This window comes from Pinus tabuliformis, chromosome 1_1 (genome assembly GCF_031772625.1).
Source record: "Pinus tabuliformis cultivar Carrire ecotype Pingquan chromosome 1_1, CPIR1, whole genome shotgun sequence".
Taxonomy (NCBI): Eukaryota; Viridiplantae; Streptophyta; class Pinopsida; order Pinales; family Pinaceae; genus Pinus; species Pinus tabuliformis.
In genome coordinates, this window is record NC_142297.1 from 828,467,703 (window position 1) to 828,489,272 (window position 21,570).

Here is a 21,570-nt window from a genome sequence, read left to right on the forward strand (position 1 = left end):
GAGAGGCCTTTGGGCAAAGTCCTACATCATGTCTCGAAATTTGTCCAAGGTGGTATTTCAATCAGAATATTCAAATGATTCTGGAGAGGCCTTTGGGCAAATTCCTACATCATGTCTTGAAATTTGTCCAAGGTCTTATTTCAATCAGGATATTCTCCTTGTCATATGCTTCCCACACAACTTGAAACTCAAATTTTGTCTATCGAACTCCCTATCGAGTTCACCATATTCCCACATAGGGTCTAAATATCTTGGCATGTTTATTGAATTCTTTAATGTAAAATTGAATCTAGGGCACAAGAAGAATGGGTGACTGAAAACCAAGGAAAACCAAGGAGAACACAAAAAGAAGGGGCAAATTTGATTCCCATACCTGCAAATCCGTGGCTTGTTGAGGAAAGACAGTGCATAATCTAATTTTCTTTGAGTGGGATCCTAAATATTGTTGGTTTTCTCCTCTTTCGGCTTAATGGATTCGTTCTCATGCTCCTTAGCTCTCTAACCTGATCTTTGTTTGCAAAATGAGATTAAAAAACCTAATAAAATTACTTTATAAACATGCTTGTGCGCGGACCCATGATTTTTTCTCATCGGCTTGCGATTAGATTGTGATTTTTATGATTAAATCACAATTTTTTCATTAAGGAAAAAATCACTGTAAAAATCAGCCGGAAAAATCAAGAAGGTGAAAAAACTGCGATTTCCCTATTTTATAGCGATGTTCACAACACTGCCTAGAATACTTCTTGTTTAACTTAGCTTAATTATGCCTTAGTTTTCTTTTCTCATAGGGACTACCCCGTTGGCTTCGCTAGGAGTTAGCCTAGACAAAGGAGTTGAGATTTGAGTGATAGCTGCTCAACTCGAGACTTTCTCCCAAGGCCACACCAAGTGGATTAAAATTTTTCGCCATGTTAGCCCACATGTGGATTAGGCGGCAACAAGATCCATGATTAGTTTCTATGTATTTTCTTGGATTCCTAGAACTCTCTACTTTCTTCCTATATCTAGATTGAAGTTGCTTGGATTTGTATATGACAATGGCCTTTGGAATCAAATCTCACTCCCTTTGATCATCCCCATTGGTTGAAGACAACTATATTGATGGCATCTTTCTTTTCAGTACTTGCAAAGGATAGGGTTACCAAGAGATTGGTGAACTATAGTGCCACCTAAGCATCCATATGCGTGAGACCCAAAGGAGCCATTCGACCTTTGAGACCCAAATTAGTCGCCTTAGGTTTCAAGTCAATTCACTTAGCACCGATGGACAAAAAATTTGTGTAGAGTTCAGTGGCAGTAGGACATATCATGGCCAAACTATTTTGGTGAACTATCTACAAAGAGGTTCATCTCTTTATGCTTAGGTTTTAGGAGAGACAAAGATGTTGAGATTACAATTTTACTGGGCTCATTCTTTCTTCCTTCTCTTCTAGAAGAGGCAGCATCAACACTAGGATGTGTTGAGGCTCCACCTTGTGTTTCCTCATGTGTAATGTTTCTCTTGTTAACCCTAAGGTTGTGTTTTCTCATCAGTGAGATAATTTTATTGGCATTGCAGTTATATATGCTTAGGCTTTAGACCTTAGATTAGATTTGCTTTTGTCTTGTTTTCATAGGAGTTCCCTTGCATTACCGCTTTGTATTGACACAATTGTACTTAGCAATAGATGGTCATTCGTTGGACTTTATTAATGTTTTGTTATATATTATCTATCTCGTCTCTGTCTATGTGATTATTAGAATCTATCAATCTTCTTGATGCATTATGATGTTTTGAATATTGAACTAGGATGGTTTCTGTGGTCATCTATTAATAATTTCAATTTTTTTTTTCTTACTATTTGAGTGGGTTCATTATGCATCTGGGTGTTGCTTTTATTACAGGAGAAACTTGCTCATGGCCCTTTGTGATTCTCAAAGGTTACATTGTTATATGGAGACACTTTTCAATTACTAATGTTCAACTTGTAATAATTATTTGGTACTTTGTAAAATCAGTCTTCTTTTTTCTTTTGAAATATGTTATATATTACGTTAAAAATCAATATGGATACAGTTAATGATTGACATAACTGGGTGCAACAATGTGGTCACACTAATTTCCTTCATGAGGAAGGAGAGCTAACGTATATACTTTGACCCAAAACTTATGATTATCTACATCCCTCTGAAAAGTGGCTATCCATACGAAATTGGAATTTCCAGATGTGTTATGAATGTTGATACTTCTCCAACATTGAATGATGTAGTTGCCTCTTGAAAATTTGCATGGGAACAATGTCTTTGCAGGAAGGAGACTTTGGTTCAATCCTTTTCTACTGGTGAGAAACCACAAAGAGAATACCGTATTGAGTTGTAATTCAATTCCAAAACATTTTACCAACTTTGCGATTACACATTTGTGCTTAACAATTTCCAGGTATTTGCAGATAAGAAAAATCTGCTTGTAAGCCTTGGATGATGGAGCCAATCGTTGATTGATAAACTGTATTGGAAGACTAACTGTCATATAACTTGATTCCCAAAAGATGAGTGAGACTTCCATATGCCTTGAATTTCCCAATCCAAAAAATTATTAATATTTGTTATAACTTCATTTTATTTAATTTCAATGTTAATACTTGTTTGTAATGTTTAATACTTTAAGTCTTTATTGTGTCATAGACTATACTCATTATGCTGATTCTTTCACATGATCTTTTGTCAAACATGTTGCTGCTGTGTTGTAGAAGTTAAATGAATTTTCTCTCTATTGTTTGCAACTTAGTTTCTTTTCCAAGTTGTATTTGACTAGTTAGATGCAACTTTAGTGATAACTTTTGTACTAAAGTGGTTAACTTAATTGTAGTATTATGTATGTCCATTTTCTCACTAATCAAACAAATTTTCCATAGTTCTTGATGTTATTTGCAATATCATTAAACAAAAATCATTGTTGATATGCTTGTATCTTCAACATTAAGCAATTTTCGTGTGATTGTAATGGTTTATATCCCAAGGACCATTGCTATTCTTTGGGTGAATATGATAGTGTATTTATGTTTGGTATGAAACATTTGGTTTTCATGAAAATTGTGCTACTTTTATTAGTAAATATTCTTTGGGTGTTGTCCAGGTATCTTAAAGATTTGTTACTTAATCCTCCTCCATATCAAATTGCTTCATCTATCCAGGGTATGTACTGTTATTTGTGAAGAAATATTTGTCTTAATTCATTTATCAACCTTGTGGATATTGATTTCTTTCTTCATAAGGAAATTAATCATTTTGTGGGGAATTGCATATAATGCAATTAGGTTAAAATGTTTGGAATAGGGAACAACTTCATTAGTGTAAAAAACATAGTTGCCTAGATAAAATAGAGTATTGGAACATTGTACAAAAATAGACATTTAATTTTGTAGCATCAAAATTTGGGATAAAGACAAACCGTGGCCTTAAACTGTGATTTGTTGTAATGTTACTATCTCATTGATCTGATTAAGATTTAAGATTGTTGTAGCAATCTCCACCCTGAATTTATGTATGTACTTTATATCGATTTGAAAGGAATAGATTCGAGTTTTTGGGCATTCTCTCTTCATCTATTTTCATCAGTTTTGAAGCTCACATTTTCATCGGGGGTGAGAATGTGAGAATAGGTCTTTCTATTATCATTATATTTTTTCCTCGTTTTGTTATAGTACATTTGGTCCCTTTAGCTTTGCCTTCATAATCACTTTGGTGGTATATTAAATGACATTTATATTGATGATTGTAGCAGCGGATGAATACTTTTGCATTGGATGGGTGTCAAGCATGTAGGGGTAATCCAAAGTGTTCTTAGCATACTTGCTCAATTTAGTGAGTAAGTTGCTCGTGTAATTTAGCTTAAGTCTAACTTAGGAAAAGCATATAATTAATTGTGTTGGTTTTTGAGTTAAAGAAATTGAGAAATGTAAATGATTTGTTTTAGTGAATTTGTTTAATCTCAATTGGTAATCTTAAGTGGGTTAGTTTAATCTTAGCCATCCATATTTTGGGAGATTAAGTTTAGGGATTTAGTTCAATGAGAAATTATAAAAGCAAGGCTAAGGAGAGGAGAGAGATACAAGAAAGAGTATGATGCTCAGAGCTGAAGAAGAAGTGTTGCAACAATGGAGGGAAATCTAGAGAAGGAAAACTGTGTGGAGGCCGAGGCTGTACTCATTTTCTGAGCACCAGATTTGTAGAGGGCTGCATGTGTGAGCAAGGTTCAACTTTAGATTGGCTGCATGAGCGAAGTGTTTGCGTAGGGGTGTCAGAGGTGTGATGGCTAAGATTAAATCGTAACCCACGTGAGATTACCAATTGAGATTAAACAAAGTCACTAAAACAAATAATTTACTTTTCTTAATTTATTTAGCTCAAAAACCAACATAGTGGAGGCCAAGGTTGTACTCATTTTCTGAGCACCAGATTTGGAGAGGGTCACACGTGTGAGCGAGTTTCATCTTTAGATTGGCTGCGTGAGTGAAGTGTTTGTGTAGTAGTGTCAGAGGTGTGATGGAAAGGAGAGATTTAGGTCACATGTGCAAGGGAGATAGTGTGTGGGCCGTACATGTGATAGTTGGGAGAGTGAAAAGCAAGACGTGGGAGTTTCTGAAGGGGCTAATCAGTGGAGAGAAACCAAAAAGTTGCAGATCGAGTTTTCTTAGGGGTTGATAAGTGTTATGGACATAAATATATATAATAATATAAATAATAAATCATAATTAAATAATGAGTTATAATTAATAAAGGAATATATGAAAGGACATGTGCGTACTAAAAAGCCATGACTATTAATGAAAGGGCACTCCCAACTAAGCTATATTTATATAGGGCCCTCATTTGTAAGTCATATCAAATTATTTATATATGATTCAATATATTGTTCTTTTTATCCCTAATGGATATTTTAATATTCCAAGTGTTTTGGATGCTTTTGGTGAGCCATTTTGGTTATCACATTTGGTAACAAAGCCTCTTTTTTAATCTTGGCCTTTGGTCACGCTCCTTATTAGACCTTGTTTGACTTGGCTTTTGATCACAATCATTTCCTTTATCAAAGTTTCTCTGATTTCTTTAGGTCTTTGATCACAAGATTGACCTTTGGCCATTTAAGCTCTTAAAGTCTATGAACAAAAGTATTCCACTGGTAAAGAAAGAAAAATATTAGAGTTTTTATTTTTATTTTTATTATTTCTTTCATCTATTGCAAAATTTGATTCATTGCATTCGTATAAGCATATTATGATTTATCAAAAAAACAAAAAAGCAAAGTTACCAGGGATTCATACAACAAAAAATAATAATTTTTGTGTACAAGCTATATGATTGAAGTGTTTGGCCATATAATTTAATTAGACCTACCAATGTACATTTCAGACACCACAATCTATACATGTGTGGTTGCAATACCATCTGCATGTAATCTCCATACCACTTGTTTAATTGCAACTGTGCCAACCAATTAGCCGCCGGACAATCCATACCCTCACAACCTAGCAACTCTATGGCTAGCCTACTACATCTACATAACAACCACCACCACGCCCTTAGCAGACAGTGTGGAACCCTTGCTCAGTAGCAACCTCTATGCCCTTTCTCAGCAGTCATTGCCACTTCACCACAATCGATGCATCTTGACAGTTCACCATACGTTCACCGATTTTTTATTGCTCTCGACATTTTATACATGTAAATTGCAAACAACATCCAATCGACAGTAAAACTGTGGATTTTTACATATTTCCATATTTCCATCCCCTCCTATTGTGGTTGTACATTGTTTTCCTTGAAGTTGACGTACAATAGCTAGAAAAACATTCAATGTTCAATTCATCCCCTAATTGCTGTTGGATTTAATTTTCATTGTTGCCACCCAATCGTACAATAATCGTCGACCATGTAACCTAATAGTTTTGTGAAAACTTCTTGAAATGCAACAACTAGAAATTATTCTTCTAACTGGTTAATTATTAAGCAGTTTATTTGCTACGACAAACAACAAATAATTCACACTGCAATTTTTCACAAATAAAAATTACACTGTGGAAATAAAATATATGTATTGAGAAATTTAGAGCAATCACACACACAAATTGACACTGTTATTTTTTGACAATTTTCCCTGGAAAATCCCAATGCAGGAAAACCGATGCAACATATGAGGGTTTTATTATTGTGCAACTTTTGAGTACAATAAAATGGATGCCAAACTGGTGATTCTCTCTGAGAGAAATACTGGCAAAATTACTAAGGGAATCTTACCCTCCTCCATAAGCAATCCTGGCCCCAACTGGCCACAAAAAATTTCTCCAGCAAATCCATGTGTCAGCCTTTTGTGCAGACACTACATAGGTCAAACTCGCACTCCTTCGAAATTGCTTTCGAATAGGTCGTTCTGCCTGTAGCTGCTGCTGGAAGTCACTGGCTAGGCCCTCTGGAAATCTTCTCAGCCTCCGACACCTGAAACCTACTCCTGCTCAGCCAAATCAAATTACTTCTTTGAGGCCTTTGCACAACCCCTCTGCAGCTTCCTGGAGACGAAACTTGACCTCCTCTCCTGACTCCTCTGGAACTAGAAGCTCGTCTAGAAATCTGCTAAGATTAAATGAAGATTGGGTTATTGTACATACTTGTGTAAAAGGTTGTGTATATTTTGTGCACTAGTAATTTACTGTTTTTTATATTCCGCTGCACAAAGTAGACTTGTTGTGATACTTGGTTTGGTAATGTTAGTGATTTAAGATTCTATCCTAGACACCGGTGTCGTGGAAAAATGACATGGTACCATAGCTACTTTGAAGGGCCAGTGAATCAAAGTGTGCATAGTGAAGCACAATTGAAGAGGGATTTGGTCACATTGTGATTGAAGGGCTCACATAATGTTGACATTGCAGGTTGGTCTCTAGTATGAGGATAGGTTGGAAGGGTTGTTCAACTATAGTCCATGGAATGAAAGGATCAAGTTGGTCTTGCAGGTCAACAGGATCTGGGAATTCACCGAGAAAGAAATCAAGAAGCTAATTAACCCTAAGGAGCTGGAAGCATACGAGGAGCTATATACGAAGGCAAAGTTTGTCATCCTAGATGGTGTGAAGGGCTCCTTAATACCTCATTTGTCTGGGTTGAACATTGCACATGAGATGTGGTTAGCTCTTTAGAATTTGTTCCAGAACAAAAACAAGAATTGGGTGTTGGTATTAGAGGATAAGCTGAAGTCCACCAAGATGATACTGGGTGAAGGAGTGACTACGTATTTGACGAGGTTATCTCAAGTCAAAGATGATCTTGCCGCCATTGGTGCGACTATTTTAGATCTTGATATGGTAAGGATTGCCTTGAAGGGGTTTACTCCAGAGTGGAAGCCATTCATCAAGGGTATCATTGCCAAAGACAAGCTGCCATACTGGAATAGGCTATGGGACGACTTCATTCAGGAAGAGTTGTGAGACGAGGATCTTCATCTGTAGAAGAGGGCTTTAGATGATGACGTGGCACTTGCAACACGAATGAAGGGTAAGTAGAAGAAGGACTCGAGTAAAATCAAGTGTTTCAACTATGGTGAGATGGGTCATTTTTTGACGAGATGTCTGATGAAGAAGGGAGATGACGAGAAGAAGAAAGGGAAGCAGGTCGTAGGTATCACCACTTCTGTCGAGATATATGATCTCTCCAAGAGGTTGGAGGAGGACTTTGCCTTGATTTCTCATTTCTCGCAAGGTACCATTGATGATGCTGCATGGCAAGTGGAAAATGAAGCTTCAAAGCATATGACAGGGTCACAAGAGGTATTGAAGACTCTCGCTGAGTGGGACTCGAAGTTACACATGGTGTTGGGCGACAAGAGTGAGAAAGAGATCAGAGGATCGGGAGTTGTGCCATTTAAGATGGAGTCAGGACAGGTGATGCGAGTTCGGGACGTACAGTTTGTACCAAAACTAAGATATAGCGTGATGTTTGTCTTAGCGATCGAGCAGAAGGGGTTTGAGATGATTTTCTATGATGGGAAGGCAATACTCATGCCTGAAGGCTCTAGCTCCGCAGGTGTCATGATTGGAGTTAGAGAGCATGGTCTATACAGGCTGACAGGAAAGCCTATATATCATGGGAAGAAGAAGAAGGAAGACTAGGTGCAGGTCTTCCTTGTATCTATACTAAACCCTAGCGTCTACCCAATCTGGAGCCATGACATGTTGAAGCCACCACATGGAGCCCTTATGTTTAGTATAAATACAAGGTGTGTTTGAGCTCATTTGGCACATCCCAAGTGCAACATTTGATAGTAAATTAACTTTTGAGGTAGCCGCAACTCTAGGAGGAAGGTCGAGTTTGGAAATAGGGCTATTTTGAGGTCCGTTCATAACTATTTTAGGGGCCGAATGGGAGCACAGGCAAGCCGAGGCCTTAAGAGGAAATTTTGGGCAGTGTTAAAGCTTGTTTTGTGTGGGCTAATCTCTAAGGAAGGTGCTGCAAGTTTGGTTGGCTGATTTGAGGAGGGATGCAACCCAAGATCACAAGTGTGAGGGGCTGTAGGTCTGTTTGGAGGGCTAGAAACAACCCATAACTCAAGCACATAGGAGCAACACTCAAGAAGAAGGCAACCCAACTGTTAGGAGGGAGTTTGGAGAAGTTAAGTGGGTTGATGTGGACTGTCATCTTACCCTAACTAGTCAACCTAACCTACGACAGAGTTGGACCATATTTGAGGTATGTTGTTGTTGATTCTATGTTGAATTGTTGCTAGGTGGATGAGGTCCTAGAAGAGGACAAGTTGTTTGGATGGTATTGGGAATTTGAGGACTGTTGGAGGGCAATGTGAAAGTGTCCAAGCTGTAGCCCTAAGTGCAGACCTTAGGATGGACTGTAAGGGCTGTTAGGAGTGGCAGTTTGTTAGAGCTCAAGTTTGGCTAGCAAGAGGAGTAGTTTGTTGTAGCTCATGTTCATTGTTGGAGAAGTGATATTTGATAGTGATAGGTGGCAACACTCATACCCTATGATAGTCTTCATTGGAGAAACGTAGGATGACTATAGTGGGAAGACAAGTCCCAAAAAATTGAGGAGCAGTAGTGGGCAAAAGCCTCGAAGTGTTGTTTCCTAGAAGGACAAAGGAGCAACTAGTGAGCATGAAGACCCTATGTGTTGATGATAGATAGACTTATGATTAGCTAGAGGGTAGATTGTGGAGACTGAGTTCAATGGCCTAAAGGAGTTGGTGCATTGATAGAGGCAGTGTTGCAAAACAAAATCAAGGGAGCCGCAGTGTATAGGATATGACAAAGCAACTATGATGGTGCACTACATCAACTAGATCGTCAGAGTATCTTGTATTTTGTATTCTTGTACTAGTGGATAATTGAGGGCCATTATCCTTTGTAGGAGAGCCCTAGACTGTTGTATTATATTGGTTGGATTAATATAACAAAGGTTGGGTTATTGTATGTATTTGTGTAAAAAGTTGTGTATATTTTGTGCACTAGTAGATTTACTGCTGTGTATATTCTGCTATACAAAGTAGACTTGTTGTGATACTTGGTTTGGTAGCATCAGTGACTTAAGACATAGTTTTAAAAACCGAAACTAGTGATCAAACCAGTCCACCTAATAAACCGAGTTTCAAACCAGTACTGGTCAAACTGGTACTGATCAGATCTCAATGAACCGGTCTTTAAAAAATTACATGAAATAATTAGTTTTTAATAAAAAAACTATTTTTAAGATTTAAAACCATGATTCCAAACCAATGGAGACAAAATATGCAAGGTTTGCTCATCTGTATACCATGTAAAGGTGAATATATCATAATGGCATCGAGCGCAATACATATCAGCAACAAAATACATAATCAATGAGGCTTTAAATGGCCTCTAGAGTCAGAAAACAATGCTCTAAGCTATGGGGCCACTGACCTACTACAAGTCTACATATCAGTGATCAACAACATAATCACTCCTCATCATGATCAAACTCATCACCACAACTAGACAAGACATCATCAACATGAGCTACATAAATAATATGGCTTAGAGTTTGTGTCCTCCTAAAACTCCTCTACAACTTTAGTAGTAGTAGTAGGAAAAATAGACATCAAACTACAAATCACTGATCAACATGATCACTCGTGAAACTCATTATTGATTCAACACTACTAGAAATGGGATAATCAACAAGAGATACATAAACATCATCTAGCTCGAAGTCTTCAGACTTGGATTGCTTAACCTTATAACATGATAGAAATTGAAAAGGTTTAACGTGCCTAACGAATGATTTTGGTTTGAGTGAAGGCTTCATCTCCTCAAACTTATAATGTGGTAGAAAAAGATTAGCATGCCTAACCAGTTGCTTTCCTTTGAGTGAAGGGTACATTCTTGTTGAGGCCATGGTAGAGGAGTTCAACAATCAATACAACCAACATCAACGAAGTTCAACAGCCAATGCCACCAAAATCATGGTTCTTAAAGGGCTTCATGCTCTTGATCAAATGTCAATCTCATACCCTCACGCATGATAGAATCAAATGGAAACATTGCAAACCCCTAAATCATGAAATCTTGAAAACCATTAAGTCTACTAAATTTTGAGTGAAATCTAAAACTCTAGTTTCTCCATATGAAATCCAATAAGGTCGAAACCACTCTCAAACATCCTGAGTCATTTCATGGTAATGTTAAAAATTTAAGTAAAAGGATGAAAACGAAAAATAAAGGAAATGCCACTTTTACTTTAAGAATTTAACATTACCTTTAATTGCCAACATTACTAGGGTTGAGATGTGTCAGGAAAATGAGAGGGTAGACATGCTTTCCTTGGGGGGACTATTTTTGGAGAAAAACAACCCCAAATTTCCCTCAAAACAACTTAAAAACTCACAAAACTGCATTTTGTGGGGTTTATAGCTGTCCTGGAAATAAACCGGCTCGTTTATGATGGAACCGGTCGGTTTAACCATAAATTGGCTAGTTTGGTCTGGTTTTTGTGAAATTTGGGCAAAATGGACCCTTCAACTGGGTTTTTTGGCCGGTTTGATCCGGTCGCCCAATGAAACGACCGGTTTGACCCGTTTCCAATTCAAGCCTTCTGTTTTTAAAAAATATGATTTAAGATTCTATCGTAGACACCAATATTTTGGAAAAACAACAGACTCAACAAGTCTTATCTTAAGTTAAAATATTCTCATAAGAAGGGATTCAAATTGATAAGCATCAAAATATCATCATAGACATCATTATCACATTACCAAGGCCTTGACAGGTACACCCTATCTCTCATAAGATCAGAGCACAATGTTGGTAGGCATTCCATGGGACACCCCACCGCCTCATCAAGGTACATACTCCACCTAGGATACTTGAAGTATGTCTTTCATCGGACCATTTCTCTGAAATAAATATCTGTGCATCAGACCATTCTTATCCAAGTCTATGTACTTGACCTAGGATCTCCATACTAATCCATCACAATACATGACTTAAGAATGTCTGTCCAAGATGCTTATCCAATCCACCATTCTCCTTGTCCATGTCCATGTACTTGACTGAGGATATTAGTCCTAATCCATCACAGTACCTGGCACAAGGAGAACCATGCTAATTCAAACCATCATTCTCCCTATCTGCGATGTGTGCTCTAGACTTACTAGTGGGTAAATGCTTGAAATTTGTTTCTGAGCGCATCAAATTTTGGCCTCCTTGAAAACATGTTTAACTAACCTAAATCATCCTAGACTCCATTCTCCCAAGGAACAAGGCACGAATTTAACTTAGTGGTGATCAGTCTTATCTTTTATCCACCTTTTCTCTCTCTCTCTCTTAATTTAAGTTCTTTCGAGGATAGAGAAGAGAGTTATGGCTTGGTGCAAATTTCTAGGGAGGAACGAATTTGGTGGTTGGAGAGCCTAAACATCAAGAGGATAGTATTTGCAACTAAATTTATCATTTTGGTGGGTGCCCACTCCAAATTCATCCATAAATTCTATTTCCCTAGGTGTTTGCCCACATAGGGAAACCCTAGTTTTTCTTCCATCAACTTAAGGACTTTCTTGAAGGTTTCATGAGCCTTGGCTTAGCTAACATACATTGGAAGAAGCCTTTTCTCCTTGCCTTGGCCTTGAGTTGCTCCAACACTCGTCAAATCTATCAAACCATAGGTCTTGTGCACTTATTTCTAGTCTCTTCATAGAAAGCAAATTGCTTTCTTGTGAAGCCTTGAACCTGAATTGTGTCTTTTTAGAAGATTTCTTAGTGAGATCGCTTCACACTTTAACCCTAAAATACCTATTATAAGTGATCTCTTTCCTATCAGTACTCCCATCGGTAAAAATCCGCAAAGAGAAGGGGGTTTTCGCTGTAGTGATAGTGGGCCACCACCCCATTGTTACTTATTGATCTAGTCTATACCTTAAAGGGTTTCCCTCACCAAGTCCTACTTGATTTTGTGGCAATAGGTCCAACGCTCTGCTCAAAATGTGCAACACAACATTTGCCAAGTCACCTTGCTCTCTTGAATGTAATGTATGGCCTGGGCATCATGTCGAGTAGGGTGCCCTCTAGACCTTTGCTACTCTGGGCCACCTGTTAAACCAACTTAAACTCAAGTGAAAGAAATTATTCATTAGAGACCAACATCATAGATGCATCTAAATGGACCATACTTAAGTGTTAAGGGCATGTTAATGTTTCAAACTGGGAACACCTTCAGATATCTAACTAGATCTAATCTCGTAAAGGTGTTCCCTACCTTTATAGGGGTGGCTAAGTAGTCAATCCTATTAGGTGTTTCCAACCCACAAGGGGAGGTGGCGTTTCCAAGGTTAGCTCCTCAATCAAAAGTGTTAGTGTAAGTTAGTGGCAATGGAGCGGAAAGGCTTCATGGCCAAGTGCCATGGTCAGGGGAACGAATAATGGGAGTCTACATGTCGACTGTATAGATGTAATGGAGGGAGAAATTGTGGATTCATGAATTACCTTGCTTGACCTGCTTTTTCCACCTCTCTAGTTCTCCTTTTTACTTCTTTATGATAATGCTTTGTATTATGGTGGATAGATCAAGGATCTAAGCTTGCTCTTTATGATATAATATTTAATTTACCCCTTAAAATGAAGCAATTTATTGCTCATCAGGGTTGGGACATGCAAGGGTCCCTTTTGATGAGATGGGGCATCTAGTGCTCTAAAACTGAGTGATGGTTAATGAGGAGGGTAGAGCTCATGCTAGGCTTTTACCCATGTTCTAACTTATATCTTAGCCATCTTTTGCATTTTGACTTTCTTTTTCTTTTATTGTGGCCATATTATGCTTTTCCATTCTTTTAGTTGTATCAACCTCCAAGGAAATGTTTTCTGACCCTACTCAAGGATGTGGCTAAGAGGGTGTCAAATCCCAATGAAAGAATGAGAATATAGGCCTGAAGAATAGAGTTGGTATCAATGGCTTATAATGTGATATGGAAAGTGTTAAATATGGTGTAAGGGAGAATGATCACACAATTTCAACCCAAGTCTTCCAAGTAGTGCCCCTCCTATAACCCTAAAGCCTTAAGGGAGGTCCCACTAGACTAGGGCTAAAGATTATCCCTTGGTAAGGTAAGAGAATTGATTTACAATCAATAGCGGTCAATCATCCAGATCACTCCTTTATCAATACTAAATACCCAAAACATTAAGTAAAAACACCCGATTGCAAAATGATCAAAGTACATATTGAGTGGTAGCCCACCTTCATCCAAGAGGAATGACAGATGTTGAGAGATGTAGTGACTGGTGCAGATGGTGGAAGAGTTGGCATGTCATCATCATCAACCTAATGTGTAGGGCTGCTGGCTAGCTTGCTGTCCAAAATAGGAGAAAAGTTTTCTCCTAGGGAGTTACCCATTTTGGTGGGTAATAGGGATGATTAGAAAGGTTTTATCAGATAACAAGAAAAGTTGGGATGCAAATCTTAAATATGCGTTTTGGACAAATAGGATCTCAACCAAAGGACCTACTAGTAAAACTCCATTTCAGCGAGTATATGGAATTGTTGACATTTTTCCTACTTAGCTTGCTTTTCCTGTAATGAAGATCTTCCAGGACTCATATGAAGAAACTAATTATCTCATATGGAGAATAAATGAAATTACAAAATGACAACAAGATAGAAAACAAATAAAGGAGAAATTACATCAATATCAAGACAAAATGAAAGAGATATTTGATAGAAAAGCCAATGAAAAAAAGTTCGACCCTGGTGATTGCAAGAATGAAAAATTTGATTGTTTGTGGTTTGGCACCTTTAAGGTTGTAGAAGCCTAAGGGAATAAACTTTTATTCTTCAAAATCTAAATGAACATCTACTTATACTACCTGTAAATGGGCAGTACGTTAAACATTTCATTCAAGACTGATAACCTCAGAGGTTCTGTTTCATTGTCCCCATTGTAAATATCAATGTGGATTGGATTGGCATTGGCAGGTGTGGTAGTTTTGTTGACGCAACATGACTCCACAGCTTGAGATGAAGGCACTATTTTGCGGTTCTTAGCGTCCCGCAAGGAGATATTGCCCCCGGATGGAGCTATTGTTGTAGCACAAAAATTTTGTGAGTTCATGGTTTGCTGCAATATCAAATTTCGGCTTTTACAGGTTAAATTTTTTAATTTTTGTTATTTAAACTTGAAAATCCAATATGTTATTCCTGTTTCATAGCCTGGGTAAATAGAAGTAGCTCAAATCAGCGCATTGCAAGGCATTAGAGATTGATGACCCATGATCATTTCGGGATCCCTGAACATGATTGAACGATACCCAGTGTTGAAGTTTCTAAGTTTACTTAGTTAGAAACCCTCCATGCACTTTATTTGATTTATTCCTACCTACTTGTTATTTTCCTTAACAAGTTATTTACAATGTAAACACTGAAAATAAACACTAGTGCATGCTCAACATGTTACATATCAGTAACCAAAAGAAACAGAAACAAACACACCATATGACACCATTATTTTTGGACTAATGTCCCCGAAAAAACCCAATGTGGGAAAACCGGTGCAACTATCTGAGGGTTTTCTTATTAAGCAATATCAGAGTACAATCTGGGTGCCGAAACTGGCCTACCCAACAGAGAATTCCTTGGCATTAATACCTCTTAGTTTCTGACAAATCTACTGGCTGAAACCCCGGATAATCCTTCCGGCAGCTACTCAGCACCAATCTGTCCCAAAAACCCCAACATTTGCCCAATCTGGACTGCGTTAGCCTCTCCTAGCCCAACGCTGGCCCTGCGTCAGCCCTAGGAGGCCCTCTGCGTCAGCTACTCTGGCCTCTCTGGTGCTCTGTGCAACACTTAGCTGCCTCTGCGTGGCCTTGCGTGAGCACTGGTTGCTCCTGCGTCACTCTCTCTGGCTACTCTGCTACTCTTCCGACACTATCTCTGCCTCTCTGTCTCTCTATACTAAATGCCCCTCAGTTGCTCTTCAATCACTGATTCTATCTCTCTTAGCAAACCCCGCTCTAGAGAATAGAATGATTGATCACTCTGGTGTTCTCTCCAAGTGACCCTCAAGCCTCCTCTTATACTTTTCTCGTTGGCATATCAATGACCGAGATTAAGTCCCTAATCAATGGCTAAGATTAGATCTGGCTTGATCTATGTCTTTTTGGACCATTCTAACTCAGTTTTATATTACTCCACATTAATATTTTAATTTCCCTAAGTTTAGACTTAGGGACTCCATTAAAAATATTAATTATTTTAATCTCTCCAATTGTTTAGAATCTGCCCAAACCCTTTCTAGGTATTGGAGATCTCATGTGCCCCAACTTCTCCACCAAATTTCATGGCTAGAGCACATCCAATGCTACCCCAAATCAACACTTAGGGGGTTGGGGTCCGTAATGACATTAGGGCAATAAACCACCAAGGGCACATGGTGCATGATGAAAGGATTCAACCCCCCTTAACCTAAAATTAATTGGTGTGATGCGGGATTAGCAGGGGATGATGTGGGACCAATGGGCCAGTATGATAGGTGGATTTGACACTAGCCAATAAAGCATCTAGGTGGCAGCCAATTGTCATTCTTACATGAACCCACGTAAGCATTATGTTAGCGGAAATTTGAAAATTGACCAGGAATATGACTCTCACGTGGTTTTTCCCAATGGAAATATGTTGCATGTCCACGAGAGGTTTGTTTGTCTGTAAGAGGAGAATAAATATTATTAGAAAACAAAATCAATATAAATTAGATTTAAAACAATAAAGAAATGGTTTTTTATGGGTCGTTGGGGAAATTAGGGGCCAAATCAACATGCCATATAGGCACGCACATACCGTACAACTGTGTTGTACGGTGATTGAAACCAGTGTGGAAAAAGTCTGGAAAAAATCCCGATTTAATCCTAAAAACACGATTTTTTGAACTAAACGATTTAATCCCCCGACTTTTTGGCGACTTTTTCACAAAGGAAAAAATCCCGATTTTTTCCTTATACTCCCGATTTAATCGGGAGTCGACCCAAAAAGTCTGCCTCCCTTCCCAGGCTGCGGATAAAGAGGCCGCAAAGGTGAAAAAACTGTAAATTGAAGCTTCCATCCATGCATTTTCAAGTTATTGCATTGTATTGTTTGTCATACTTCTTGCGAGCATAGTAGTCTCATTTGTAATCTGTTAGTTTTGAGGTTAAGATATGTTTTTGTTTTCCAAGGAAAAACAAATCTTTATACTTCATATTTCTAGTTAGAAAGCAAAGTATACATTGGCTAAGCCTCCAGGCTTTCGGTGATCCGGACTCTAATAGCCACTGCCCCTTCAAAAGATTACAAAAGTACCAAAAGGACAGGCATACAATAGTCTTCCATAGAAAGAACCCCACACCATCAATAACATTGTTACAATTGTTGAATGGTTCCAGAAGAAACAACAAAGAGGAGGTCATGAAAATCAAATAGCAACAACCTGTCCAAAAAAAACAAAACCAGTGCCTCAAAAAAGAACCCATTTTTCAGACAGGAACAAAGTACCTGTGAAATCTTGTGACAATAAAGATCCTTCCTGCAATGAGAGCACGTTTTGAAAGGGAATCTTCTTTAGTGGTGAACTCCCTGTAAATGTGGGCAAAGGTTATGTATCAGAAGTGGATTTTACCTCCAAGAGTTTTTGAATAATAGATGCCAAGGCTAGGTTAGTAATTTGACATATACTGTTTTCTCATAAAATTAGCAGCTTGGAGTCACCAAGCGTTAATTTTCACATCTACTTTGATACTCACTGTTAATTTTCATTGGACCTACCACCTGACACCTTATTACCCAAGCAGATTACAATCTACTAAATAAATGCATGACTTATTTCTTAATACAATTAGCAGAAACAAAAATTAAAAGGGGAAGAGGATCTCAGTGACTGATTACTTGATGACTTTTAGATGACTCATGATATACATTTATTATATTTTTTGTTGATATTTTGACTCTTGAGAGTTGAGACTCAGACAGGTCCCAAAATTCAGGAGTTGATTCACTATTTTGATATGTGATGTAGCATTAGACTTCATATACATATTATATATTAGCTTTCTTTACATGTTTATGTGGAAATGCATTTATTTGATGTTGTGGATACTCTAGATGTTAAAAAAAAAAAATGAATAATTTTGTGTTTTTTTAATTTTGCCGACTTTTTGTCGACTTTTTCAAAAAACTCCCGACTTTGACGAGTTTTTCAACTTTTGGACCCTTGCCGAATTAATCCCGACTTCGACTTTTTCCACATTGATTGAAACACATTTCAAGGGAGGTGCTTTGCCTCCCTTCAAGCGCATATCAACTGCAGTTTGAGGTTTCCATATGGAATTTCAGTTGGTACCACGGGGGGTGTGGGGGTTGGTCCCTGTTACCCACCAACAGAGGGTGGCCCCAATAGGAGAATTTTTCTCCTAGTTATCTCTTTAGCCAGCGGTCAGCAACCCTTGACAACCACCAGTGTGGTTGATACATTGTGCCATTTCATCTCCGCTGCCTGCATCAGTCATATGTCCCCTTTGTTGAAGGAAAGGTAACTAGGTTCGGTCTTCATAAATGTATCTTTGATATTTGTACTTATTCAAGAAAAAGAAATATTATTTTTATAATATATGTCAATGAGTTTCTTGCTCATTGAAATAGGTCTAACACTAGTTAAAGTGCTATAGGTGAGTCAAATAGTCAAAAGAAAAGGTTGAAGACCTTAAGGGCATGTTACACCTTGTATGAATATGTATTAGGGTCATAAGAAGTCCTCCAAGCGAAGTCACAAGCCTTCTCCAAGCAACAAAATCCTAAAAGGAAGAAATAGTAGTAGAAAAGTCAAGTCGGCTTCAAGTCAGTAAGTCAACCTCAAGTCAACCTTAAAAGAAGGAGCAAACTCCTATATGTAAGAGTCATTTCACCCTCCAAGAAGAGATAACGCAAGCTCTGAAATCAATGAAGAAGATAAGCCGAGAAGGAAGGTAAGGGAAGTCTAAGGGTCTCCAAAAGTGCAACGAAGGAAGGAGGAAACTCAACGAAGTTTAGGGACTGTTTTCTAGGGCAGAAAACAGTCACATGTGCGAAGGAGGAAAGGGTCTTTCTGCTGTTATAGCAGCCCTCTACCACAGTACCACAAACCTCATCATTTGGGCCAAGAGCATACATCTAAAGTGCCTCTCACTCAAGCGAAGGAGAAAGGAAGAAGAGCGAAGTGATTAGGGCTGATCTGAAGCACTATCACAGTCACACGTGCGAGTAAAGGAGGGCTGACTGCAGTCATCACAGCTGCACTATCACAGTCACATATATCTCTTTGTTCAAGGTTCAAACTAGGCCTACAAGGTCTCTCTTTCAAGCGTGGAAGAAGGGTATGCAAGCAAAGAAAGTCTAACATAGTTTTGAAGGAGAATCACTCACATGTGTGGAGAATTAGGGCTGCATTGCTGCTGCCCTAAGTCTGTAACAGTTGCCGGGAAGAAGTGCTAAAAGGAAGAAGACAAAGTGCTGCAAGAGGAAGCAATCTTAAAAGGACTTGACTTTGGCTTGGAGGATCTTCTTTGTCAGGGGTCTAGGGTTTGGTATTGATCAAGAGAAGCTTCAATAAGAGAAATTCATGAAAGGGTTTTCCTCTCAAGAGAAGATAGGTTTTGGCCCTGGCAGAGAACCAACATCTCGTGTTCTTGTTCTGTTGTTTTGGTCGCAGTTTGATGAAGTACACGCACAAGGATTAATAATAAGAAGAAAATATTAAGCTAATAAGAAAAGTAAAAAGACTCCACAAATTTTTATCAAGTAACGAAGAATCACACTACACTACTTTGCCCTAGATTTTTCAAAACCCTCGCCCATCTATCAAGAGCATATGTTAGAAGGTGGGCTATCCAACCCAAAAGGTATGTTTTTGATTGTGCATTAGGTGCTTATGCTTGTTTTTCTTGGGCATCTTGGGCATGGATTATTCAGTGGCTTTGAAGAAGGAAGGGCTTTGATCGTGGTTTTGTTCCCTCACCTTAAATGTGGGGTTAATCCTCAATCCTAGTCTTGTGGTATCTCCCCTATTGACCTATGCTTTCAGGAAGCACACTACTTAGGAAGCCCCGATGTTAGTCACATGGTCCTGTTTTCTTGTGCCACCTTTTTGACTCCACTCCGCACATTACAAGCCCTTATTTCGTCATTTCCCTTCCCTAGGTTTGCAATGCAGTAACACTCCTGCTCCCCTTGTCCACATAGCTGGGTCGGCCTGGAAATGTTACCCTAGAGGTTGATGCAGCTAAAAGAACGTTGAATGCTTATCATGGCCACAAGAAAGAAACAAAAGCAAAGAATATTACAAAATGCAAAAAATGGCTGAGACATTTAATAGAGCACATGGGCAAAAGCCAAACATGAGCTCTACCTCTTATCATAGCCATCACCTTGGTTCCTAGGCCTCCATGAATGCCCCCACATCATTAAGGAACCCATGCACGTCCCAACCCCTGGTGGGTGATGAACTACCCCACCTTAAGAGGGTAATAACTGCTTCACATCATACACAACTTGCTCTAATTTTCCGGAGCCCCGAGTAGTAATGCGAAGAAAAAATCAGGAAAAGGAAAAAGGAAAATAAAGAGGGGTGGAAAAACAATGACCAGGGTAACTCATGTATCCATGATTGTTCCCTTCTACATCTACACAACCAATATGTGGACATCCCTCATTATTGCTTTCCTTGTACCCATGGCATTTGGTCTTGATAACCTTGTGATGCCATCCATTACATCATCATTCATATGCCACCTATCAATTGAAGGACGTACTAAGAACTTGTCTTTCTCCTTAGGGGCTGGGAACACCTAATAGGGTTGTTTATTAACCACTCCTACCTAGGGCGGTAACACTATTACGAGATTAAAGCACCAAATTTGGAAGGGAACCCCAATATGAAGTCTCAATGTGCCCTTGATTAAGAAACTTGGTTCACTTAGATGCACTAATGAATCATTGTTCCTGATGGGGAGGATGTAACATTGGACATTATATGTAATTGATAGGTGATTTCATCATGGGCTGGGCAACTTAATTGGGGCCATGTCCACCAGAGGATCATATTGACACCCTTGGGGGAAGCGTTGAGAACCATGGGACTCCCATCATGTGCAGAGCGTCATTTCATGCCATGGGAACCTTTAGCACCTTCAGCAGTTTGTTCATTGCCCCACACTATTCACGAGACGATGCACTTGGACCAGTATGCCTTGGGCGGCCTAGCATGCATCATGTGATGAGGCAGCTGATCCAAGGCCGAAAGGAGGTTTTGTCTCACCCCTTGAGACATGGGAAGTTAAGCACGATTGTCGGAGCCTTCAGTATTGGAGTGTTATAGGCTATTCTATCATCAGGAGACCCATGAGACTTGTTTTTGTGCCCCAAACACAAATTGGGGCCCCACATGATGACTTACATGGAGACTAAGCGACGATTACCTTGTTTAATATTTATGGAGCCCTCTCACCCATTTTTGCACAAAGAGGACTCAATGTGGCCTTCCAACGACCATACATAAACATGACATCATCATTTCGGCTTGCATTTGGATGGCTAGTTCATAATTTTGTAAAGCTACTTGGACAACTTGTGACGAAAGGATGTATCTTGCCCATTTTTATAATATTAAGGGGCTTAGGCTAATAATTCAACCTAGTAGGACTCAGATAAATATAACTTAACTTCATTTGTATTGGATCATCATTGCACTTGGGAATTTTGGCCTTTTGGCAAATTCACACTTGTTGTTGTATTTGCTATTGGATGATCTTAGATGCATTTCAATTTTTGGAGCTAGAATTTTGATCTTCTTTGGAGCTACCTCTTGAATTGTGGATGGATATATCATATTTTTATCTTGTAAGTTTTTTTTGTAGAGGTTATTGAAATAATGTCTAATGTATGGAATTGTTGCAATTAGGTTAATGCTATATTCATATTGTGCCCTAATTATTGAAGATTTATTTTTGAAAGCTATTTGGTTGGCAATTGCATATGTTACTCATGATATGACATGTGATGGATGTTCCTACTAGTGAAACACTG

The 21,570-nt window shown here is 38.6% G+C and overlaps 1 protein-coding gene across 4 annotated transcripts in view; it reads left to right on the forward strand.

Moving 5' to 3' along the window:
• The window catches only part of MSH1 (MUTL protein homolog 1), a 512,649-nt gene that overhangs the window by 246,512 nt on the left and 244,567 nt on the right, over nucleotides 1-21,570 (forward strand). For all 4 annotated transcript variants that reach the window (XM_089392823.1, XM_089392822.1, XM_089392821.1 and 1 more), the window contains exon 13: nucleotides 3,119-3,177. In XM_089392823.1, the coding sequence (XP_089248949.1) occupies nucleotides 3,119-3,177 (59 nt within the window). The remainder of the gene's footprint in view (nucleotides 1-3,118; nucleotides 3,178-21,570) is intronic.